Source organism: Pelobates fuscus, chromosome 1 (genome assembly GCF_036172605.1).
Source record: "Pelobates fuscus isolate aPelFus1 chromosome 1, aPelFus1.pri, whole genome shotgun sequence".
NCBI lineage: Eukaryota > Metazoa > Chordata > Amphibia > Anura > Pelobatidae > Pelobates > Pelobates fuscus.
In genome coordinates, this window is record NC_086317.1 from 438,162,959 (window position 1) to 438,189,646 (window position 26,688).

Consider the following 26,688-nt stretch of genomic DNA (forward strand, 5'->3'; position numbering starts at 1 on the left):
TATGTATAGTGTTTTTTTTTTTTTCAATAATCATTGGCATAAATTTATTATTACAGAATCTAATTTGTCGTTTTATCAGTTTAACAAATGAAGATTCTTTTTTTTTTCCCTGCACAAATCATTTGTAGGATCACCCTTTATATCCGCATGGATCAAGTGTGTTAATGTGAATTGAGGTTAAAATCTTAAATATGATAATATTATTGTAGATATGGAAGTTATGGAAACATTCAGTGCCATTTAAAGGACACGCTAAGCACCACAACCATTATAAGTTGAAATATAATACACAATTCTTGAACTGAAATATAATACATGTCTCATACATATGTTTCATATGTCTAGTCTTAAAATACATGTTGTGCAAAAAATGACGTCGGGTTTTATTTACTAAACACCATATTGCATGGGATTAAATAACAAATGTATTTACCGGGTATTTATTTATTTTGCATAATAACCATACACACAGTAATTTTGTCCCAGCAGAACAAAGCATTTGCATTACCTTGAGCTGAAGGACTTGTAAGACAAGGACCTTGGTCCTGTAGTCTCCAGTAAACATTTACAAGCCCAGCATGATTTTGTAAAGTTGTTTTCTGTTTGAGCGTGCATTATTTATCTGCCATTACCTTGCTTTTCCATAAGGGAATACTTAAAAGCTAGCTGTGCCATGGGTGGTGGTTCTTGGTAGTAAATAATGTGTATTTATTAGACAGGTAAACGAGACTCTGGATGGAAGCTGTATTGTCGTCCACTTTCAGGAATTTATAAAGAGTAAAATAAAATTCTGTTGTAGCTACTTTAAATGACACTCGAGGGTTGCAAGTGTCTCCTGCTCCTTTTTAATGCAATATATAAGTAACACATTAAAAATATGCAAAAAAACAAAACAAAAACAAATTTCCATACTCCGAACTCACAGACACGCACACACAGACAACCTTTTCAGACACATACACACAGGGCCAAAAATTTGCACCCCCGTCCCCCATATGACCACCATGTGACATCACAATGCCCCACCCATATGAACTAACGCCAGTGCTGCACACAGTGTGTGTTTACATTAAAAAGCCTGCAGGGACAGGCTATAGACACCAGAACCACTTCATTAAGCTGCAGTGGTTCTGGGGACTATAGTGTCCCTTTAATGGGAGTGTCACTAATAATATACTAGATTGCCTACTTACAACCAGATGAGGATGGTGATGGGCTCTGGCTGAAGTTTGGCTCCACTGGTCTGGTGTCGAACAGACTCTCTGGAGGCTGTTTGTAACTGTGGTCACAAAAATCAATGTTCTGGGGAAACGGGAAGCAGCTTCATTTTTTGGAGCCCTTTACACAGCTCAAGGTCTGGGCCCCCATGGCCTGACGGTGAGTATGCCCATAAGGCCCACCCATAGAGGATCTAATGTGTGTGCTTCTGGAATGTAGAGTATAGGGATACCAGTTTGTGTAGGCGATGTATTATGTGTGTAAGGGATGCATTGTGTGAATCTATGTTTGTATGTGTAACACAGGCCCGGACTGGCCATCGGGCACACCGGGCAAATGCCCGGTGGGCCGCGATGGCCGTGGGGCCGAGGCCGGCAGGGGAGATCACAGGATCTCCCCTGCCAGCCCCAGCAGGGCCAGCGCGCTACCCGAGCGCCGGCCCTGCTCTGAGCCTCCATGGGCCGGTGGGGAGATCAAAGATCTCCCTCACCGGCCCAGAGACACTGACAGGCGGCTGCCGGCTGTGGGGTGTGAGGGAGGCAGCAGAGAGGACCGGCGGAGCTCAATCCAGCAGCTCCGCCGGGTCCTCTCGCGAGGTCTGAGCGTTGCCGCGGTAACCGCGGCAACGCTCAGATCTCGCGAGAGTGAACTCTCACCACTGGACCACCAGGGAAGGAAGCATGGTCCCCCCCAGGCAGAACGGCTCCCCCCCTCCCATGCTAAAGGTAAGAAGGGAGGGGGGGATATAACTTTTTTTTTTTTTTTTAATTATTAATAATATATTTAAATACATTTTTTTTTTTAATTATTAATATATTTAAATTTAAAAAAAATCACACCAACAGCCCCCTCACACACACAGCCCCCCCAGACACACACAGCCCCCCCCCAGACACACACAGCCCCCCCCCAGGCACACACAGCCCCCCCCAGACACACACAGCCCCCCCCCAGACACACACAGCACCCAAACACATACAGCACCCCCAGACACACACAGCCCCCCCAGACACACACAGCCCCCCCAGACACACACAGCACCCAAACACATACAGCACCCCCAGACACACACAGCCCCCTCAGACACACACAGCACCCCCAGACACACACAGCCCCCCCAGACACACACAGCACCCCCAGACACACACAGCACCCAAACACTCACAGCGCACGCAGACACACAGCGCACGCAGACACACAGCGCACGCAGACACACAGCGCACCCAGACACACAGCGCACCCAGACACACAGCGCACCCAGACACACAGCGCACCCAGACACACAGCACCCTCAGACACTCAGCACACATCACCTTCAGACACACACATCACCTTCAGACACACACAGGACCCTCACTCACAGACAGGACCCTCACTCACAGACAGCACCCTCACTCACAGACAGCACCCTCACTCACAGACAGCACTCTCAAACAGACAGCACCCTCAGACAGACAGCACCCTCAGACAGACAGCACCCTCAGACAGACAGCACCCTCAGACAGACCGCACCCTCGCTCACACACATACACATATATAAAATAACCCTCAGTGAGTTAACAGACAAAGAAAATTAGAAACCTAGAATGTGACGGCAGATAAAAACACCCTCACACACAGCACCCCTCTTAAATACACACACACTGCGCCCCTCACACATACAATACGTCCAAATATATATATATATATATATATACACACACACACTACAGCACCCCTCACACTGCACCACCACACACATTACGCTCCAGATACACGCTAGATCCCTTACCCTATATGCACTCTTAATCCTCTATATATACACACACACACACACACACACTCTCCTATACACACTCTGGGTCCTTTACACACTAGATCTCCTACACACCCTCTCTACAACCCCTACACACACTACGTCACCTATACACACACACACACACTACAGCCTGTATGCACACACTCGCTACATCCCCTATAACACTATGCCCCCTATACACACACTATCTACAGCCCCTAGCCACACATATTACACCACAAACACAAATGAAATTGACCTATTTACACAATACCACACTACACTCTACACACACGCAATTTCACAAGCAGGCTCCAAACACATGCACCATGCACTTTCCTGGCCCAATTGTCCTCTGGTATCCCACTTGTGGAGACACCAGAGACAATTTAAAAGCAAACACAGCGCAAGCCCTTTTCTAATGCCAGAGCTCTTCAGCGCGGCTCTGCGCATTGAACCAACTTGCTCACTTTGAGAGGGGGTGTGCTTGTCATTAGTGATGACAAAACACACCCTCTCTGGCCCCGCCCCCTTCTTAGGGGGCCGCTCTGATTGAAAAATGCCCGGGCCTAATTTTTTTCCCAGTCCGGCCCTGGTGTAACAGATGCAAGGTGTGTTTATGTGTATGTAAGGGATGCAGTGTGTGTCTGCAAGGGGTGCATTGATGGTCTCTAAGGGGTGAATTGAGTGTGTGCAAGAGAAGCAGTGTGTGTTTCTGTGTGTGTGTGTGTGTGTGTGATGCATTGTGTGTTTCTGTGTATGTGTGCAAAGGATACATTGTGTGTGTAATGGATACATTGTGTGTTTCTGTGTATGTATAAGGATGCATTGTGTGTGTGTGTGTGTGTGAAAGAGAGTTTGTGGGGTAAGATAGGGGCTGAGAGGGGAGCAGAAAAAAATATAATTTTTTTGTTTTGCGTCCTACATCCCCTTTTAGTGTATCTCTTGAAGGCCCTTGTTTGTCTCTTACCCCTTCTTTGTATGTCTCCTACATCCTCCCAACATTTTTGTGTGTCTTACTCCCCCCCAGCCACTTTGGGTGTCTCCCTCCCGAGCCCCTCTGTGTGTCTCATTCTCCCCTACCAGCACTTTTGTGCTTCTCTTTCCCCCCTTCCTTAGCCTCTCCGTGTGTCTTCCACTCCCCTGTCCCTTAATAATCTCTTTCACTCCCACCCGTCCCTTGGTGGTCTCCTTTCCTCCCCCTGTCCCTTAGAGCTCTCCCCTCTTGTCCCTTACTGCTCATCCTTCCTGTCCCCTAGAGCTCTCCCCTCCTGTCCCTTAGTGCTCTCTCCTACCCCTCACCCCCATTAGTGGTCTTTCCTCTCCCCCTTGGTGGTCTCTCCTCTCCCCTACCCTCCCCTAGTGTTTTTTTCTTCTCCCCTCCCCTCCCCTAGTGGTCTCTCCTCTGCTGTCCCTTAGTGGTCTCTCCTCTCTCCCACCCCATTAGTGGCCTCTCCTCTCCCCCCCTTCCCCTAGTGGTCTCTCCTTCCCATCCCCGCCCGTGCTGGTCTCTCCTCTCCAGGTCCTTGGGCCACATGGAGTCCAAAGTAAAAAATCTCAAAATTCTCCCTTTTCTGCACAAGCTTTTTGCGGTTGCCTCCCCTCCTCAGGGTGGGCACATAGTCAAATATATGGAATCTGATTTGCAATATTGAGTGGCCACAAGAAATGAAATGTTCTGAGAGGGGGAGTTCTGTAATTCCAGTTCGAATGGTGGTTTTTTGCTTCCTAAAGCATTACCGAATTTTATTTGTAGTCTCCCCAATGTAAATAAGTGTGCATGGACATTTTAACATATACCACCAAGCTTGATTCATAATGAAGAAACTTCTAATGGGGAAACATCTGCCTGCCCTGGGGTGGGTAAAATTACCACCCCACAGGAACTACATCCCAGACAGGGAAAGAAGCCCCGCTTGACTGTCATGAGATGATGTTGTGTCTTATTGGTAAAAGTACCTACATCAGCCTCTAATACTTTTAGTATGCCTTCAGTAAAATAATGGTGGCTGGTTGAACTCTGGAATTTAAGGTACTTATTTACACAGAATCCCCCAATATTTGAATGTAGTATGGCAATTCAATTAAAAAGTGTTAAAGGTAGAAACAAAAGGCAATCTACTGGCTTGTCTAGGTCTATTACGTTTAGGACAATAAAAGATCATTTCTGTACATACATAGTACTCAAGACTGTTCATGCTCTAACTGAACTCTCTGATATCCCTTAGTTAAAAATGTACTAGTCATTTCATTGAAACGTGTCTCAAGTTTGCCCAGATATGATACATTCCCTCTTACTGTAACTAATTAATTCCTAGGTAAGGAGTCAATAATATGAGGAGGATGAAAGCTGTCAAATAGCAAAAGGCTATTACGGTCCGTAAGTTTAGTAAACAGGTCATTAGTAATGGAAGAACCCTCATGTCTGATGTTAAGATCAAGAAAAGTGATACCTGGAGAACCTACTTGCATAGTGAAGCATAAGTCATTGATGGCTTGATTTATAGCTTAAAAAGAAAGAATGTAGACCAGATTCCATAACAAACCAGATGTAAAAAATGTCATCAATATAGCACCACTATATGTGAACGTGGTGACAAAACAACAGATGTTTATAAACAATATCCTCCTCAAAGGCATTGACATGTAAGTTAGCGTATGATGATGCTACATTTGATCACATGGCTGTTCCCCTGATCTGGATGTAGAGATCATCTCCAAAAAGAAAATGGTCCTTAATAGGGACCGATGTTAAAAAGTGAAATCAAAAAGTCAGTTTGTGGGGTTGACATTTTTTTTCCCCCAAGGTTTCCCTAATGATGGTTATTCCTCTCAAATATAAGACACATGGTTGAGAAATGCTCAACTGAGCAAGTTTAGAAAGTACCTCTGTATTCTTGATATAGGATGTGCAAGACTGAACCAGTTGGGCCTAACAGGGGTCTTATCGCGATTTTTGTTTACCTTGGGAAGTACATAAAAAAACGGTGTGATAGGATTAGTGTTAGTAAAAAAAAAAAAAACTTTCATTCTCTATCAATAAGGCCTTCTCTAAAACCCTGCTCAGGAGTTGTGGAAATGTCCATTGTAATTGTGCAGGTAGCACTTTGCTACATTTTACACAAGTAGTATGAACAAGCAGTTGACGTGTGACTTCACATACTTAATCTGGCTTGTTCAGCACCTCCAACGTTCCTCCCTTAACTACTGGTTTAATTACAATCATGTCCTTTCTCGCGAGTGTATTTAGAGCTATATGTTCCTCCTTAGAAAGGTTGGAGCACTGGTGGCTGTATGTCAAGTCAGAAAGCTTATCAATTTCCTAACTAATCTAGCAAAAGTCTCCACCTTCAAAAAGTTTGAAGGCTGAAATTTGCTTTTGTTGTACAATTGGTATGAGCTTGTTTGCAAATCACAATCTCGAGTTACATCACAATTAGTATTGATTGCTATAGTACAAAAAAAAAATACTTTCTGGTTGTTGCGTCGTCTGAGCCCATTTCCTGAGTGCACGGTTGACTGTGACGGTTTGTTACATAAACACAAAGGTCTGTACTACAAAACTCACAGACGCACCCACTCACAGATCTATGCTCCGAGACGCACATACTCCTATGCACACTGCTGTGTAATACTAACTTTACACTTACTGTAATAAGCCAACACCATGCTGTATTAACACACAGCAGGGAGGTGATATGCAACAAGAGAAGGTGGTTAACAGGTGAGCCCCCTCTGAGGCAGATATTGAAGGTCTAAAAAAAAAAACCCTAGCAATGCCCATGCATACATTATTATTATTATATTATTATATTATTTATAGAGCGCCGTCAAATTCCTCAACGCTTTACAATGGGTGGACTAACAGACATGTCGTTGTAACCAGACAAGTTGGACACACAGGAACAGAGGGGTTGAGGGCCCTGCTCAATGAGCTTACATGCTAGAGGGAGTGGGGTAAAGTGACACAAAAGGTAAGAATAGTATTAGACTAGTGACAGTTGCAGAAGAGGAATCAGTTGGGAGCTATTAACAGTTTAATTGATACGCTTTTATGAAGAAGTGGGTTTTTAATGATTTTAATACATGCATATATGATGTCACATGTTAACCATTTCCTCAGTGGGAATCTGTTCTAGCAGTACACAGCAGTATACAACTCACCTGTGACTTAACGAAAGTTTAAATGTTTGCACAGATAAGCGGAAACTATTGTCAGTGAACGTTTTATTTATTTTTTTCCCGATAAATGAAATAAAATGCAGGTTTATTAAACCTGTGCACGTCCTGCTATGATTTATATAGAAGATAGGCAACAAACTATGTAGAGGACGTACTATACATAATTCATTACATGATTTCTATTTATTTAGCATGACGCACTGTCAGATACATGGTTGTTGCTCTTGTAACTGGAAATTCAAACATTCCAAAAAGATATCTGAGTCCATCCACTAAACTAGAAATTGTTCAATTTGACAACAGATTTATACATTTTAAGTGAAAATAGCCCAGCTAAAAAAATAGATGAATTTGAGAGTTTTTCCAATTTGAATATTTGGGTAAAAAACTTACCATTCTACACAATTCTCTATTGTGTCTGCTTGACATATGTCTTTAAAACAGTTTCATAACAACTCTGCAGGATTACAATACTCAGGGTGCCGTTTATAATAATGCTGGTAACTTTGAGTTGGTTGGAATGTTAGGACAAGGATTAGAGGTAGGTACGTTTGTGGGTTAGATATAGGGTGTTTAGAGTTAGGTGGTCTCATGGGTATACTTAGAAAGGCTTAGGAATGGATTAAGGTGTGACGGATTTAGAGTTAAGGGGGATATAGGATTAAGAGGATCCTGCTTACTTTATTTTGAGAACGAACTTCAACTTCCACAATTCTGAGCCTGGTGAAACCTAGTTTGGCCCAATCATGGGTATGCTGCTGTTAACAGCTTTTCATCCCCACACTTTGACTTTTCTCCTGCAACTGTCAAAAATAACCTACTAAGCCCTCAGTGAATACTTTTCTAGCAATCTACTTTAAACTCCTTCTTTTACCCTTTGTGTCATTTTACCCCACTCCCTCTAGCATGTAAGCTCATTGAGCAGGGCCCTCAACCCCTCTGTTCCTGTGCGTCCAATTTGTCTGGTTACAATTACATGTCTGTTAGTCCACCCATTGTACAGCTCTATGGAACTTGCTGGCACTATATACATAATAAAATAATAATAATACCCTCCATTGTCACCGCACCATGTACAGCAGTGTTCCTCACATTTTATTAAACAAGTCATTATAAAATTCATTATCATGAAGCAGAGCCAGGCCAAAGTCAACATTTTTAAAGTATATCCTTAGGCACAAGAAGTGGAGGTCCTTGCCATCCATATAATTATTTTCAATAAAAATATGTGAAAATGGTTAATTTTCCCATATTCTATTTATAAACATAAAGTATTTTGGGTGACACATACCCGTTAAAGGTACCGTGTGTACCCTCTGTGTGTTCTAAGCCAGCAAAGCCTTTAATTCTCTCCATTCACACGTTGAATAGACTGCTGACTAATAAAGTAGGTGAGTACCCTTTGTTGTTTGTTTTGTATTTTCGTCACCTTTGTGTATGTTTTGTTTGTTTATTCCAGCAATGTGTTTCTGAACAATCTGTACATTATACGGTTTTCTGTGTGCTATGCAAGCTTCGGTTATAAGAGCACAATCGAACAGGCATACAGTCACAAATTTAAACATAGAGGGATTTGTTCACCAAACTCTGAATTGTAGAAAAATGAAATCTTAATGACGCAATTGAGGCAAAATTAAGGCATTTATATAGCTACAACTTATTCCGCAGTGCTTTACTGTGTTTTAAACGTGGAATGTAGCAATTGAGACAAATGTTTACAAATTTTGACTGGAACAATAGGTTAATGAGGACCCTGATCCAATTATAATTTATAATCAATAGTTGCAGATTAGCTGTTGTAGTCTCAGTTTTGCTAATTGAATTTTGAAATTAGTGAATATACCCTGTAAAGTTTAAACATATGGTTTTTTCACCAAACCGCTAATTTTGTTTACTTTAGCTGCATTCAGACCACGATAACAGAGAATACATTTTTCAGTTTGAATATATTATAACCATCATATTTCAATGTATTCCCACCTCAACAAAATTCACTAATTAGTGCATACTGCCCAGCAATCAGCCAACCCTGCCCAGACACCCTATTTGCATGACCCAAGACAAGTGGTGAAACTTCGCCAGAGCAGCTGCTGCATCTGCGCCAGGGTCTACACACTGTTGGGACCCATCGAGTAGCCCATGCATTTAGGGCCACCTGATGGGCTAGATTGGGACCAGTGACCCTTTAACAGAGCGACTGGGCCCCTGTAGCATCGTCAACCAGTGCACTGCTGGGAGGAAGTGAGTGCCTATCACTTCCTCCCAGAAACATATGGCGAGCCAGCGCAAGTAGGAGAAGAGTGGAGCAGGAGGCATAGATCTATCTCCAGCCAGCCAACCCTACACTCTGGCAAGGTGCCAGAGAAGCCACTCTCCTGCCGATGAAAGGTATGTTAACAGAAGGGTGCCTAAAAATATAAAAATGATGACATGTGTGTGTGTGTGTGTGTGTGTGTGTGTGTATGTGTGTCAGTGTGTGTATATGTGTTTGTATGTGTCAGTGTGTGTATCTGTATGTGTGTCAGTGTGTTTTTATGTGTGTCAGTGTGTGTATGGTAGTGTATGTTTATATGCATGTGTCTTAGTGTGAGTATGCGTCAGTGTGTATGTGTGTTTGAGTTTGTATCTGTGTGTGTGTCAATGTGTATCTGTGTTTGTCTCAGTGTTTATGTGTATATGTGCATTCATCCCAGCAATCAAACACAAACATTACATACAAACACACACATGCAGTAAAACACTAAAATGATATACATATACACATGTTCATTCAATCACCAATACTACACACAAATGTACACCCACACTTAAAAGCTGACACTACATACAAACACACCAGTGCATTTAAACGCAAGTATTACAAACACACCCCTGTTCTAAAATGCCCAAATATATACAACACCCATTCATTCAACACTTCATTCAACACTACACACAAAAGTACACCTGCATTTAAAAGTGAACAGTACATACAAAAACACACATACATGCAAACACATGCTCTATACAAAAACATGATTACACTAAACCGCACAAACACTACTCACAAATACAAACCTGCAAGGATGGGTAAATGCCTAGTAGATCCCCAGTTGGCATAGCATGGTGGGAGTTGTACAAAATATAGGGGGCTACCTTTTGGCCACCCTTCCGCTAGCAGGGGGCCCAAAATAATTTCTTGCACCAGGGACCTGTCTACATTAGTTCTGCCAATGCAGAAGAGTGGTAAGCGTTAAATACACAGCTCTAGAGTATTTGTAGAAACAGGAAAAAAAAGAAATGATGCTCCATTTGAGAGATCCAATTAATTGCTCTCATCTCAGGCACTAAAAGTTGTTTTAAGAGTAACTAAGTGTTATTTAAAATAAACAAAAGAAATAAAGAAACCTTTACTTGGAATTTTTCATTTTGCTGCAGAAGCACAGCCATAAAACAGATTTACCTAATGGAAATGTTATCAGTTCATTATAACCTCTCTGTTACTTTGTATTATCTTCTCATCCCTTGAATACACTATCCATCCATCCCTCCATCCCTGCATCCCTCCATCCCTCTATCCCTGCATCTCTACATCCCTCCATCCCTGCATCCCTCCATCCCTCCATCCCTGCATCTATCCCTCTATCCCTGCATCCACCCCTCTATCCCTGCATCCATCCCTCTATCCCTGCATCCATCCCTCTATCCCGGCATCCATCCCTCTATCCCTGCATCCATCCCTCCATCCCTGCATCCATCCCTCTATCCCTGCATCCATCCCTCTATCCCTGCATCCATCCCTCCATCCCTGCATCCATCCCTCTATCCCTGCATCCATCCCTCTATCCCTGCATCCATCCCTCTATCCCTGCATCCATCCCTCTATCCCTGCATCCATCCCTCCATCCATCCCTCTATCCCTGCATCCATCCCTCTATCCCTGCATCCATCCCTCTATCCCTGCATCCATCCCTCCATCCCTGCATCCATCCCTCTATCCCTGCATCCATCCCTCTATCCCTGCATCCATCCCTCTATCCCTGCATCCATCCCTCTATCCCTGCATCCATCCCTCTATCCCTGCATCCATCCCTCTATCCCTGCATCTCTCCATTCATCCCTGCATCTCTCCCTCAATCCCTGCATCCCTCCCTCCATCCTTACATCCCTGCTTCTCTCCATCCATCCCTGCATCCCTCCCTCCATCCTTACATCCCTGCTTCTCTCCATCCATCCCTGCATCCCTCCCTCCATCCCTGCATCCACCCCTCGCTCCATCCCTGCATCTCTCCATCCATCCCTCTATCCCTCTATCCATCCATCCCTGCATCTCACTTTCTCTCCAGTGTTCCTCCTGCCTGTCTCTCCTCCTCCTGCTTTCACCTAGCAGTTCCCCAGCCCCTGCTCTCCTCCTCCCATCCTGCCCCTCCTCTCTGCTTATCTAGCTCCTGTTCTTCTTTACTCTCCTCCCATCCTTCCCTGTCTTTATCAGGCTCTGATCGCTCTTCCTTTGGGCTCTCTCTCTGCCCCCTGTCAGGTCCTGTCTACTCGTCCTCGGGTTACAAGAAGGCAGACGATGAGATGTCCGGAGCAACGTCCAGTGCTGACCTGGGGGACACAGCTACCCGCATCATCCTTCTCAACCTGCCCCAGACCTGCAAGTTCAGGGACAACAGAGTCAGGTGAGAGGGCAGGACTTGGGCCACAGTCTGAGGGCTGGTACAAGCTGGTTGGGGGGGGGGTGCTTTGGGTGGGTTCCATGTGAAATGCAAGCTGAGGGGTTCACTGTTACCCCAGCATGTCCCACCCACAGCATCTGGAAATGTTACCTTCAAAAAAGAAAACAAATATCTCTAGAACTGAGGTCCACACAGCTCTATTACATTCAGCTGGGACCTTCCACTGACAGCAAGCACTGGGTGACCACATGGCTTTATAGCAGGAAGCCCCTCTGCAGGTTCCCTCTAGCACACTGTAATAAGGACTTCATGCTTGATGCTTGGTCAGACTGACACAAAGTTGCAATGCAGTTCTGCTTGCTGTCCTTAGTGCAGTTGTACTGATAATTCTATACATAAGCACATCATTCTATTAAAAAAAAAAAAAAAAAAAAATATATATATATATATATATATTTTTTTTTTTTTTACTTTATTTACCATTCATTTGCTGGAGAGGATGTTACATTGTTAAATAATTATATACATAAAAAGCCCTTTTTTCCCTACAAGTCTCTAGGTACTTATGTTGACCGTAATTTTCTGCTCATTATTCTGCGCTGAGGAATATGTTGTTGCTATTGATATAAATGACTGTAGTAAAGTATAATTTCTAAGTAATATAAGCAGACTTCCTATCACACAATATTGCCAGCTGTTAAAAGATATAGAGGGAGCTTTTCTTTAACTCTCTCACTGTGCCTATCTAACTGAGGATATAAACAATTAGATGTCATTTATATATAGTATACTATTTTTGTAATGCATAATTCAATAGAGGACATTTCCATATTGGTGCATGCATTATTACTATTTAATATTTTATGCTTACACTAGCTCACCTGTATGCTAGCAATCTGTTAACTCCCACAGATGTGACATTTTGTGTCACCCCACACATCACAAGTTGTATAAGGTTCCATAGCTGTACTTGTTGACCTGTATATACAGACTACTTTGCATATACAAATGTGGTGTAAACTTCACCAAGTTAAAATCTGAATATAAAGTATGTCCATGTGATGTTTTATGCCTTTACACTTTAAGTGGTATTTAGTTATGAGTATGATCTATATTCAACTGTGCACGTAAATCTACTTTGAAAATCACTAACATGTTTGGCAAAATACTAAGTAAACTCAACTCAGCTTCTTCCAGTCTGTCTAAACATTTAATTACATAAATTATGTATATTTTCCGTCTGGACATTGTGCGTCGCTGAAAAATATGATGATACATATTATTTTTATGTCTAATTTTTTTAAAATGGCAATATATTCTGTAGCATTGAACAATGGGATAATAGTTGTAGCTTCGCTAAAAAAAAAATAGACTAATTTGATGCAAATGATTAAACGTTGCCTTTGCTAAAACAGATTCACTTTTGAAGTTATTTTGCCTGCCACATTGGTGTCGAAATGATATACGTTCTTTTATTTTATTTGTTTATTTTTTAAAATACAGTGTTAAATTCTCTCAGTTCTAAACTTTAAAATGTATATGTGCGCATTATTTTCATCGGTGGTTGTTGGTCTGTGGTTGAGACTTGTTCTCTATGTGGTACAAAGTGGTTTATGGTTTGTGTTAGACTATGTTTGCAAATAAGAAAATTGTTAAAGGAGCAAAATATTCCTTATCATTTGTTTTGTTCACTTAACAAGGAATTGTGGAGAATGGACAAGGGACCAAATAGCCAAATTGGAAGATGTCTCCAATCCAATATGCATTTCCCTTGTCAGCTCACCACAAGTCCCTTTTTAATGAATATTCTCAGTTTTATTAAATCTTATATTCAACATAAGCAATTGGTATGTGTTTTAATAATAAAAACATTTTTGTCTTTCTGGATACTCCACATTTCTAAGTGAGAAAGTTTGCAGATCACTCTATTATCTCGTATTAATAGACAGAGAACTATATCTGACTTTACATTGTATCAACGCAAACAGAGAGACTTATAGAGAATTGCACGTTGCATTGTGTCATATGTAGGGACAAAAAGAATTTATCTCGCAATAGATCATATCGATTTTACAATGTTCATATTTGTATCATTATAAAATATACAGAGAATTTTACCTTAGGATATGTTATAATTTATGGAAAACTGTATATCTCATTATGTCACTTAACTATGCACGTAGTGGATTTATCTTGCACTGTATTGTATCTAAGTATAGAGAATTGCATCTCATGTTATATTATATCTTAGCATTCACCGAATCAGTTCTTGCTTTACATTTCTAATCGTATAGAGAATCGGTTCCATTAAATCGCATGTAAGTTCATAGAGAATTGTATTTCGTGTGATATTATAGAGAAATAGTTTTGAATCGTGAAGAAAAGACCGTCAAGGTAGACATAGGCTATGTCCAAGAAAACTAACTTTAATCTGAGCCAAAATCTTCAAATTTGGACATATCTTATGTGTGTCCGGAAGTTCTTATGTTCATTTACAATATGGCTGGGGTTTGTAGCCCGCCCCAGTCTGTCAGGCACCACAGGACCGGTCCTGTTGATTTTTAGGTGTGTGCCGTCCTGATTTCTGATTTTGTACATTCTATCAGTTTTGATTCATATCATATCCAAATATAATTATAGATGATCCGTTTTTGCTTCATCTCGCTTATAATTGTATAGAGATTCATATTCTTTTTTTATATCACATCTAAACTTCTAGGTAATTGATCCTTGCATTATATGGTGTCAAAGTGTAGAAAGCAGCACTGAATATTTGAAGTCCTACAATACTAGCTAGGTGTAGAAGTTACTCGCCACTGCAAGGCCAAGGGGTGATTTTGAGTCCTGTCTAGAGAATTAGTTCCGGCATTATATCATGTCCTAGTTGGTATATAGCAAGCTATATCTTCAAGTTTTAATAGCTGATGTGTTACAGTTTGAGACTGTGGTATTATGTGTTAATAGGCAAAATTACATTAACTGCTTTAATGGCCCCAGAATGCTTCTCTTCATCCTTTCTTATATAAATAATGCATCTTGTTCCACAATATTTAGTTACCGGTAATTCACTGTACACTTAAAAAAAATAAATATTGAGAAGTAGATTTGCAGAGATCCTATTATGCAAAAGTCAGGAATTGATCATTGTGCCTAGATTAGTATTTACTCTTAATTAACTCTTAAACTTATAAATGGTCAGATCGAAAGGAAATATTGAATAATAGGTGTCTCACTAACTTCCATATAGGATCTCTTATACCACAGATAGAACTAGCAGAGAATGCAAGAAAATATTAACGGACTTTAGAATGGCTGGGATTATCATATAGCCTTTCACATGAGGCAAAATATGGCAAATTCCCTAAGAGAGGAGCATGTCTGAAACATACCACGGGTCAGGATGCCAGAAAAGTCTCAAAAACAGTATCCAAAGTCAGAAATGACAATAAACCGTCACATGAGCCGGTCAGGACCAAAAATACACCAAAATCAAATTCATGTGCTAAAGGGCTAAAATAAATCACAGTAGGCCATTATGGAAAGGGGCTGAGGGGCTTTAAATATACTTGCATTCAGTTACATGCAGTTACGTGCTCTATTGTACATGTGGGATTCGGTGCCTTGATTAGCCGTCCAAAAAATGTGAATATTAAAGGAGATGCTGACGGAGCAAGCAGAGTGTAGACCACTGCTTGAGGTAAGTACCAACTGGAATCCAACAGCAATTCCAGTTATACTAATGTTCTGGCCCAAGAATGGACAACATGCAGTGCTCCAAATGATCATGGACTTCAACACTAAATATAATAAAAGTTACTGCATACCTTCTAACATTTCTAATGGACAAAGAGGGACACTTTCATTTGATTTATTTATAGGCAAGTTATTCGGGTTGTGGTCAGCGGTGTGGACGCTGTGAGAATTTTAAGGTGAGTTATTAGAAAATTTAGAAACAGAATAATGTATCTTATTTACACAGACTGATTTCTAAACACATTTATTGCAGTATGAAGACACATTACTGTGAGTATTATTGCTGTAGAGCTCTGTTATACACTCAGACACACCGACAATATGGAGAACCTATAAAAATGGGACATTAGGACAGAAAAGAAGGAGAAAGGAATTTGGGCCCATAACAGAAACTGTCTCTCCTAAATACAGACACTTGCAAGATATGTCACTATAGTAGTTATGGTGCCGAGTGTCTCCTGTCATTGTCCCATGGTAAGTTGGTGCTTGGAACAGTTTGACACTTACCTGGGATGTTGCATGCTCTCATTCCATCCGGAATCCTAGATATAGCTTCACTTTAGCTCAGGCTTCCCCAAACTCCGGCCCTCCAGATGTTGCTGAACTACAACTCCCATAATTCTCAGCCTATTTCATTCATAGAATCATGGGAGTTGTAGTTCAGCAACACTTGGAGGGCCGGAGTTTGGGGAAGCCTTCGTTTAGATAAATCAAACTTGTCAACATTTTTATGGCATTATTAGGCCAAGAGTGTCAGCTGTGTCATGGGACATGGCATACCCCAACTCGTATGTGTTGGTGTATTTTGTATTTTAAAATAATATCTAATAAAAATACATTATACCAATTACCATATTGTGATTTTGCACTGCTCCCCTTTAGATATACAATTTTAACATTCATCCATATATATGTGTAGAATATAATGACCAAATATCTCTGAAAATGGTTCAGGAAGCCTTCTGGAGCTGAAAGGGTAACACTATTTATAAATGTAATTTATTGCTTTGTACTCAATATTTTTTATTAAAGGGACACTATAGTCACCAGAACAACTACAGCTTATTGAATTTGTTCTGGTGAGTAGAATCATTACCTTCAGGCTTTTTGCTGTAAACACTGTATTTTCAGAGAAAATGCAGTGTTTACATTACAGCCTATTGATAACTTCACTGGTCACTCCTCAGATGGCTGTTAGAGATCCTTCCTGGGTCATGGCTGCCTAAAATGCATTCAAACATTCAGTATCTCCTCCCTCTGCATGCAGACACTGAACTTTCCTCATAGAGATTCATTGATTCAATTCATCTCTATGAGGAGATGCTGATTGGCCAGGGCTGTGTTTGAATCATGCTGGCTCTGCCCCTGATCTGCCTCCTTGTCAGTCTCAGCCAATCCTATGGGGAAGCATTGTGATTGGATCATGCCACCACTTTTGATGATGTCAGAGGTCAGAGGAAGTTCATAGACAGAGGCAGCAGCTTCAGACTTGAATACAAGTAAGATTTTACTATCTTTAGGGAGGCAAAGGGGCTAGATATTGGTTTTAACACTGTAGGGTCAGGAATACATGTTTGTGTTCCTGACCCTATAGTGCTCCTTTAAGGGCAGAAGGCAAGAAATACACCACATTTAAGTATTTTTGGAACATTACCTTCTAAAAGGACTTCCCGTTGCCTCCTTTATCTACGCCCAGGGTGGTGTGAAATATAACGCCAGAACTTGGCATTGTCCACATAGGCATGCAAGCTTCTCCTATGCATCATACTGAATTATGATTATCTGCCCTTGCTGGCATTAGATACCCTTTCATGGTTCTGCCTTTGGTAGGGTTTGTTGACAAATTAAAATGACCTTCAGATTTTTGACTAGTATGTGGATTGTTTGTAACTATTCTGTATTTGCTGCATAGTTTACCCCACTTTTCAGAGTCTGTGTTTCAGCCTGTCCCGGGCAATGCGCATCTGTTGCTGCGGGTATGTACATGTTATGGCATCTGAAATTTTAAAGGGCAACACTCCAAATGTGGTCTTTTTACCAATATGTTTAAAAAAATTGTGGTAAAGACCATAAAAATGTAAATCATATATATATTCTAATAACTTCATCTATACATTTGCCAGCACTTTGGCTAACACAATGTATAAATTGAATTGTATTATTTTAAATTATGCAAATTCAGGGCAGATGCATTTAAAAGGGCTGGCAAATTGTAAAGATTTGTAATGTACATTATTTAATTGAAGGCATTCTAACCAGTATAACGACTATGGCATCCTTCAGCACGCCACATATTGGGATTGGGAACTACATCTTACACAATGCTATACGGCCAAAATGCTGGCAAAGCATCAGGGTAGATGTTGTCCACAACATCTCAAAATATTTGGAGTGTCGACAGTTGCTTACCCCTGCTATAGTGGTTATGACACAATTAATTTGTGGTTGCCTTGCCAACAGTTTGTTTCACAAATGTGTAAGATTCTTAAAATGATCTGACAAAATTCCGGGCTCTTCCGGGTCTAATGTAATTTCTGTGCAAAATGTACATATGTCGGCAGCGTGCTGGCAACAGATGTAATGAGAAGTGTACATCTCCCATCCCTCCTTTCCTGATTTCAGTCCTCCTCCAGCCCTCCCCGTCTCCCTACAGTGTTTATTTTATGTTTTTTTTATACCGTCCCTCAATCCCTTCTCTCCACACTCCCTGTAGCCAGGGCCGGCGCGTCCATAAGGCGGCACAGGCAGCCGCCTTAGGGCGCACCGGCCCAGGGGGCGCAAGATTTCAGTGACCACCATCTCCTCCCCCGGCGCGGCAGTGCTGCGATCAGGCGCGGCGAGGGAGCTCTAACCTCTCTGCTCTGCTCCCTCGCGCGCTGTCTAGTGATGCTGCAGGAGCCGGAATATGACGTCATATTCCGGCTCCCGCGGCATCAGCAGACAGCCCGCGAGGGAGCAGAGCAGAGAGGTTAGAGCTCCCTCGCCGCGCCTGATCGCAGCACTGCCGCACGCCGCCCAGCAGCCCCACTGGACCCCAGGGAATGATCCACACCAGCTCTCCAGGTAGGGAGGCTGGGTGGATATTATTTATTTATTAAAATAATTTGTGAATGTATGTGATGTGTCTGTGTGTGAGAGTGTCTGTGTGTGAGAGTGTCTGTGTGTGTGTGAGTGTGTGTGTGAGTGTGAGTGTCTGTGTGTCTGTGAGTGTGTGTGTGTGAGTGTGTGTGTGTGTGTGTGTGTGTGAGAGAGTGTGTGTGTGTGTGTGAGTGAGTGTCTGTGTGTGTATGTGTCTGTGAGTGAGTATGTGTCTCTGTGTGAGAGTGTCTGTGTCTGTGAGTGAGTGTGTCTGTGTGTCTGTGAGTGAGTGTGTGAGTGTCTGTGTGTGTGAGTGTCTGTGTGTGAGTGTGTGTGAGTGAGTGTCTGTGTGTCTGTGAGTGTGTATGTGTCTCTGTGTGAGTGAGTGTCTGTGTGTGAGTGTCTGTGTGTGAGTGTCTGTGTGAGTGAGTGAGTGTGTGTGTGTCTGTGAGTATGTGTCTCTGTGTGAGTGAGTGTGTGCGTGAGTGAGTGTATGTGTGTCTGTGAGTGACTGTGTGTCTGTGAGTGACTGTGTGTCTGTGAGTGACTGTGTGTGAGTGTGTGAGTGAGTGTATGTGTGTCTGTGAGTGACTGTGAGTGTGTGCGTGAGTGAGTGTATGTGTGTCTGTGAGTGACTGTGAGTGTGTGCGTGAGTGAGTGTATGTGTGTCTGTGAGTGATTGTATGAGTGTTGCATGTGAGTGTGTCAGTGTATGTGTGTGTCTGTCAGTGTGTGTTTGTGAGTGTCTGTCAAATCAGTGAGAGTATCTTTGTCATTGAGTCTGTGTGTGACTATCAGTGTGTCTGTCAATGAGTGTCAATCGGTGTGTGTGTGTGTGTCAGATCAGTGAGTCTCTGTGTTTGTGTGTGTGTCAGATCAGTGAGTCTCTGTGTTTGTCATTGAGTGTGTGTGACTGTCAGAAGAACACTAAGGGACAGGGAAGGGAGGGGACCAATAATGGACGGGGAGAGGGGCTGGTTAAGAGGCACATAGGTGAAGATGTTATTTTTGAATGGGGGGGGCAGAAAAATACATCTTCGCCTATGTACCCAAAAATCCTTGCACTGGCCCTGCCTGTAGCAGAGCCCTAGTCCTAGCAGGGACTCTCCTCTGCTGGCTACACCAAAATACAGTCAGGAACAAGTAGAATAATTCAATAGAGCAGTCAGGCACAGCAAAATAATCCAGGAATCTCCCACCTCCTCCCCAGGAACTGGACGACACACAGTTCTGGGGGTATAACTAAATTTTATTGACACAGACACGGCTTTTATGCCCAGTCCCATGCTAGGGGTTTCACAAGCAGAAAATGCAGGGGATTCAACCAAGATCCTCTGTGCCTGAGAGATAATTGCCTGAGTAAAGTCCTCTTATTTAATTATCTCCCAGGTACAGGAAATCCACAAAATATCCTGTACCCCAAAAGTGCCTCAACCATACATAGGAACCCCACAAAAATGCACATTCCCCGATCTGAGTGAATCTTGGATATGTTGGTCACTCAGATCGGTTTGGCAGAACAGGATTGCCATTGTGATTAAGTTTTGACCGGCCAGACACGAGGCGCTAGCCCAAAATAGTTCCAGAGAATTAGGTGTCCTGGCCGGTCTCTGTTCATGAGTTTCCTGTACGAAAACCATACAAGGGAATCTCTAGCTTTCAGGATACGAACACTCCCCCTGTTTGGTAATACAGATCTCCAGAACGTCGTTTGTCTAGGAGGTCAGGAACAGGAACGGGCAGCGGTCGAAGGTTTACCGGTGTTCGCGCGAGTGCCTAGCCGAAAAGATTTCCAGACACTCAACGACCAAGTACCGCTGCCCTCGTTCAGGAGACAAGATGGCTGCCATTCTTTCTGCCACATGTTCGGTTATATGAAATGGCAGCCACCCAGGGGAAGCACTCATTAATTGTTTCCCTTGCGGTTTTCACACTTAAGGGGCTGGTGTCAATGTTCTAATGGGGCACAGGGGTGTTCCTCGTTCGGGAGATGAATGGATCCCATTCATATGAAGTCTCCCGAACGGCCAAAGAGGAACCACTCGATATAACAGGGGAAAAGACACGGTACTGTAACAGGGGGGGGGGGGGGTATGGACAGCCAAATAAGGGAATAAACGTAGCTAGTAAGTGTGTATTCCGTTACACCCCCTCCATCTCCTCCACAGCTCAGAGTGCATGCATGCACAATGAGCCGGGAGAATGGTCCAATCGTATGCTTCCCTATGAGAAGCATTTGATTGGACCTCGGAGTGTCACGGCATAGAGCCTGACAGGGCTTTGAAGATCCTCACCTGGCCATGGATTCCAGATCAGATTTATATTTAATTTAAAAGGTTTATGAACAGAAATACAGGGGTGGGAGGACCTAGAAACAAGTGCTCAATAGGGCATTATAAATACAAATAGAGAATGTTAGAAAAAGAGAAACTTTTTAAAGGAACACTGTAGTGTTAGGAATACAAACATATATATCTCTGGTGACCTGGTAGCTGTTTTGATTACCGGCCTCATATAACCCCCCCACCCCCTGAAGTGTGAAGTAAATCAATCATGATGACCTATGCCAATCCAATAATTCCCCAAGGGAAGCATTGAAAGGCTAGTGTGCTTGTGCAACAAATTGCAACTCTGCTCCAAACCAAATACTGCTCTAGGAGTAGCATTTGATTGAGAATCGAGTTCTAACAGGTAACCTGTCCTAACAGGGAAGTGTCTCTGAAACCTTGCAGTTTCTGTATCCAGTCCACTTCATTGAGATGAAGTTATTTTGAAGTCTTTAGTGGTCCTTTAAGGAGGGAAATTACATTTTGTTATAAGTCCAAAGACTTCCTTATTCATCTGCATTACTGAACTACATCTCTTAGAATTAAATATCAAATAACAAAAGAGGAATTGTACACTAAATATTTAAAAGGACAGTCTAAGCACCAAAACCACTTCATTTTAGTTTGTTTTTTTCTTTTTAAAATGGCACTGTGATATTTTGCAATTTTCATGTTTCAGACAGCCGCTATGGGCTATGGACTGAAGTAAATCTAATGATTTAATCTATCTGACGTGTGATGACCCCAGACTAGAGTGCATCCAGTGTTTCTCTATAATTAGCAGTGGATTCAATGCATCCATAGAGAAGCATTGGATTTAAAGATCCAGGTGATTACAGAGCGTGTACTACTTTGTGTCCTTAATGATATTCTATAAGAACCATCAGATTGAACATAGAGCATCAGGCTTGATACATTTACTGAAAGAGAATCAAGCTGCTGCCCCAGTTCTGGAATAAAGATACATATCACTGGAAATAGTTTTTTGCAAAGAGGGATGGGGAGGGGGGTCAATAATCTAAACCAGTAAAGGAAGATACCGAACAGTTTATTACAACAATTACAAGATGTAATAACATTCAAATACAATTCTTCATCATGCAATCTTGTATGATAGCAGAGAGAGACTGAGCTGCTACCTAACACAGCCACATTTTTATTGGAGAGCAGGCACGTTTGGCGTGCAGCCCATTTTTTGTTCTTTTAGTTATGATATGTATGTATTGGGAACACAAAATTTGGCAAGCAACCATAGTGCTATTTGTAGTGTAGTTTGATGTGCAGCCTTGGAATATTTGAAATCTGGTCATGCACGTTGCTTAGGGGATAAAGGGGAAAGTTCCTTATTGTAGTAGTAGTTAAAGGACCACTTTAAGCACCCAGACCACTTCAGCTCAATGAAGTGGTCTGGGTGCCAGGTCCCCCAGGTCTTAACCCTGCAGCTGTAAACATAGCAGTTTAAAAGAAACTGCTATGTTTACATTGAGGGTTAACCCCTTAAGGACACATGACATGTGTGACACGTCATGATTCCCTTTTATTCTAGAAGTTTGGTCCTTAAGGGGTTAATCCAGCCAAAAAATAAAAAAAACATACAAGCACAATTAATAAATGGAAGTAGAAGTTTTCTAGTCTGTATGACTCCCTCCATCTTACCATTTATGCTCTGTAGAAACCAATAATATTTAGTTTTTACTGAGATCTGTGTCTTACTCTAACATTACCTTTACTTTTTTACATTTTAAATAATTTGGTCTCTCTTTAAAAATAGTTTGCAATTTTAATCCATTATTTTAACTTGACCCTGTTTTCTCCGCCTGACTCTATACTGGTCTCTTTCATCCTGTCATCTGTTCCATAATTTCATCTCTTGTCCTCCGCTCTGGCCTCTCCCCTTCTGATACTTAAAAAGAAACATTAAGACCCAGTAATTGGTTATCTTAAAGGACCACTATAGGCACCCAGACCACTTCAGCTTAATGAAGTGGTCTGGGTGCCAGGTCCAGCTAGGGTTAACCCATTTTTTTTTATAAACATAGCAGTTTCAGAGAAACTGCTATGTTTATAAATGGGTTAATCCAGCCCTCAAATCCTCTAGTGGCTGTCTCACTGACAGCCGCTAGAGGCGCTTGCGTGATTCTCACTGTGAAAGTCACAGTTAGAGCACGCAAGCGTCCATAGGAAAGCATTGATAATGATAATGCTTTCCTATGAGACCATCTGAATGCGCGCGAAGCTCTTGCCGCGCATGCGCATTCAGCCGAAAGGGAGGATCGGAGGCGGAGAGGAGAAGGAGAGCTCCCTGCCCGGCGCTGGAATAAAGGTAAGTTTTAACCCTTTCCTCTCCCCAGAGCCCGGCGGGGAGGGGTCCCTGAGGGTGGGGGCACCCTCAGGGCACTATAGTGCCAGGAAAACAAGTATGTTTTCCTGGCACTATAGTGGTCCTTTAAGAACTTTAAAGGCGAGTATTTCTCTACCATACTTCCCAACTGTTTTAGAGACTGTCCCTCTTTTCTACCTTAATGTTCCTCTTTTCTAGTAGCCCCTTGTTGTTGGTGTGTCTGAATGTATAACAGAGCTCCACAGTAATAATAATTACAGTAATGTGTCTTACTGAGTTTAGAAATCAGTCAGTGTAAATAAGTTTGTTCTCATTTTAAATTACATTTATTAAATCATTTATTAAATCAATTACATCAATTGTTATTAGTAATTCACCTAAAATTTCTCAGTACAGCTCCGCCCATCTCTGACCACAATCAGAAACCTAACATTAAAGTGCCCCTCTTTGTCATTTTAGCATTGTTGAGAGGGATGCTATAGTCACCAGATTTCATTGCACTTGTCTCTCACTGTGTCAGTAGAGTGTAAAAGTGCCATTGTACCAATGAAATATCAGCAAAGAAATAACGTAAATACATTTACATTTGGTATTTATATAGCGCCAACTTACTCCGCAGCGTTTTACAATATGATAAAAGTTATAACAGGGAGGGGAGCCTTTGGCTTTGCGTAGAGATACACAGACATTGATGTGTCATGGTGTTTGGTGGGCGGGCTATAATTAAGAGTCATTAAGGGTCAAAATATAAGAAAACAATTGAAATCTGAACATCGTGACTTTATTGCAAATTAGTGGGAAAGGAGGTCTTGATAAGGAGAGAAGGGATGTTGGCATGATGTCCATTTGCATCATGTTGACAAGATGTTAACTGGTCAGACAGGCAGGTAGGTGACTTACTGGTAGATCTGGAAATTTATGAAAAATAATCTTACAATTTGCTCATTCAGACAGAAAATCTTGTACCATATAGAATTCAGTTTGGGACCTCGAGGGGCATTCAAGTGAAGTCGCCAAGATTGTATTTCAGTACACCATGAATTGTTGGAAATTGAACAGAGAACTGCAAATGTTTGGATTAAATAGCTAATTTATTTTTACTGTCAAATTTGAGCGCAGTATATTTATAATCCAGAGGTTGGTAAGTAGCCAGATTGTTACACTTCTCATAGAATCTTGGTTAATTTTTTTTTAAATCAGACAGATGTAAACAAAGGGAATATGCGTACTCTTGTCCAAAAGCTGAAATGCAACTGTATCTTATTCTGTGAATAGCTAAATTAGCCCTTGATTGAATATTGTTGCTTTCCAAATGAGTTTTTTGGGGGATAAACGTTTAAAATTATTTATTTAACATAAAAAAATACATTATATATAAAAATATATATCAATACAAAAATATGACAAAATTCAAATATGGTCCGCAGGAGGCGGGGGGCGAGAGAGGTGCCCTCGGGCCAGGCCCGTCGCTACCGGACAGGCAAACCAAGCAACTGCTTGGGGCCCCGAGCTGGCCCGGGGCCCCAAGCAGAGCCGGTAGGGCCGCCATCAGGGCATGACAACTGCTCAGGTCGTCCGGGCCCCACATTCAGTGGGTACATACCGGGTCGCAGGGGGCCCTGCGACCCCGGTATGTACCCACTGGGCCAGCCTCTTCTCCTGGGGGGCCCAGCAGCCGGTCACCTCAGGGCCCCCAGAGGCTGGCCCTGCTGACACCCGGCGGGCGCGCGAGGGAGCACTCTCCCTGGCTGAGTGCTTCCTCTTCAGCTCCCTCACGCACCGTACTGATGCCGTAGCCGGAAGATGATGTCATCTTCCGGCTCCGGCATCAGTACGCGGCGCGCGAGGGAGCTGAAGAGGAAGCACTGAGCCAGGGAGAGTGCTCCCTCGCGCGCCCGCCGGGTGTCAGGGACAGGGAGGACATTTCAGTGAGTGGATGTGGGGGAGAGGGAGGGAGGGAATTTGAGGGGGGAGGGGGAGGGGGGATGGGAGGAAATTTGAGGGGGGAGGGGGGAGGGAGGGAGGAAATTTGAGGGGGGGAGGGAGGAAATTTGAGGGGGGGGAGGAAATATGAGGGGGGAGGGGGGAGGGAGGAAAGTTGAGTGGGTGGGGGGGAGAGGGAGGGAGGAAATTTGAGGGAGTGGGGGGGAGGGGGAGGGAGGAAATTTGAGGGAGTGGGGGGGAGAGGGAGGGAGGAAATTTGAGGGAGTGGGGGGGAGAGGGAGGGAGGAAATTTGAGTGGGTGGGGGGAGAGGGAGGGAGGAAATTTGAGGGAGTGGGGGGGAGAGGGAGGGAGGAAATTTGAGGGAGTGGGGGGAGAGGGAGGGAGGAAATTTGAGGGAGTGGGGGGGAGAGGGAGGGAGGACATTTTGGGGGGGAGAGGAAGGGAGGAAATTTGAGGGGGGAGAGGAAGGAAATTTGAGGGAGGGGGAGAGGAAGGAAATTTGAGGGAGGGGGAGAGGAAGGAAATTTGAGGGGGGAGAGAGGAAGGAAACTTGAGGGGGGAGGGAGGAAGGAAATTGGAGGGGGAGAGGAAGGAAACTGGAGGGGGGAGGAAGGAAATTGGAGGGGGGGAGAAGGAAGAAAATGAGAGGGAGGGGGAGAAGAAGGAAATTGGAGGGGGGAGAAGGCAATGAGAGGGAGGGGGAGAAGAAGGAAATTGGAGAGGGGGGAGAAGAAGGAAATTGACGGGGGTAGGGGGAGAGATTGACATCCATCACACACACACACAATGCACCCCTTGCACACAGAAAAACACACAATGCATTACACACAGACACACATACACAAGCAATGCATCCCTTACACACAGCAACACACAATGCACCCCTTCCACACACTCAGTGCATCCCTTACAGCAGTGTTTCCCAACCCAGTCCTCAAGGCACACCTACCAGTCCAGGATTTAGGGGTGACCCAGTTGTGTCTAAGGTGTTTTTTCTTTTTTTTCTAAAACACCTTAGACAAAACTGGGTAATCCTTAAATCCTGGACTGGTAGGTGTGCCTTGAGGACTGGGTTGGGAAACACTGCCTTACAGACACACACACTGCATCCCATACATACACAAACTCACCTTGCAGCCCTTACACATACAAACACAGATTCACACAATGCATTCCTTACACACATCAGGACATCCCCCCCCCCCCCCACACACACACACCCCTGTGAACAAACTCATTGGTGGAACATGAAGATGGACCCTGGGACCCAGACCTTGAGCTGTGTAAATGGCCCTCAAAAAATGGAGCTGCTTCCCGTTCTCCCAGAACATTGATTTTTGTGACCACAGTTACAAACCGCCTCCAGAGAGCCTGTTCTACACCAGACCAGTGGAGCCAGACGGCAGCTG

The 26,688-nt window shown here is 43.0% G+C and overlaps 1 protein-coding gene across 2 annotated transcripts in view; it reads left to right on the forward strand.

Moving 5' to 3' along the window:
- ATP8A2 (ATPase phospholipid transporting 8A2) overlaps window positions 1-26,688 on the forward strand; it is a 673,473-nt gene that overhangs the window by 76,060 nt on the left and 570,725 nt on the right. For both annotated transcript variants that reach the window (XM_063429614.1, XM_063429623.1), the window contains exon 2: window positions 11,694-11,838. In XM_063429614.1, the coding sequence (XP_063285684.1) occupies window positions 11,694-11,838 (145 nt within the window). The remainder of the gene's footprint in view (window positions 1-11,693; window positions 11,839-26,688) is intronic.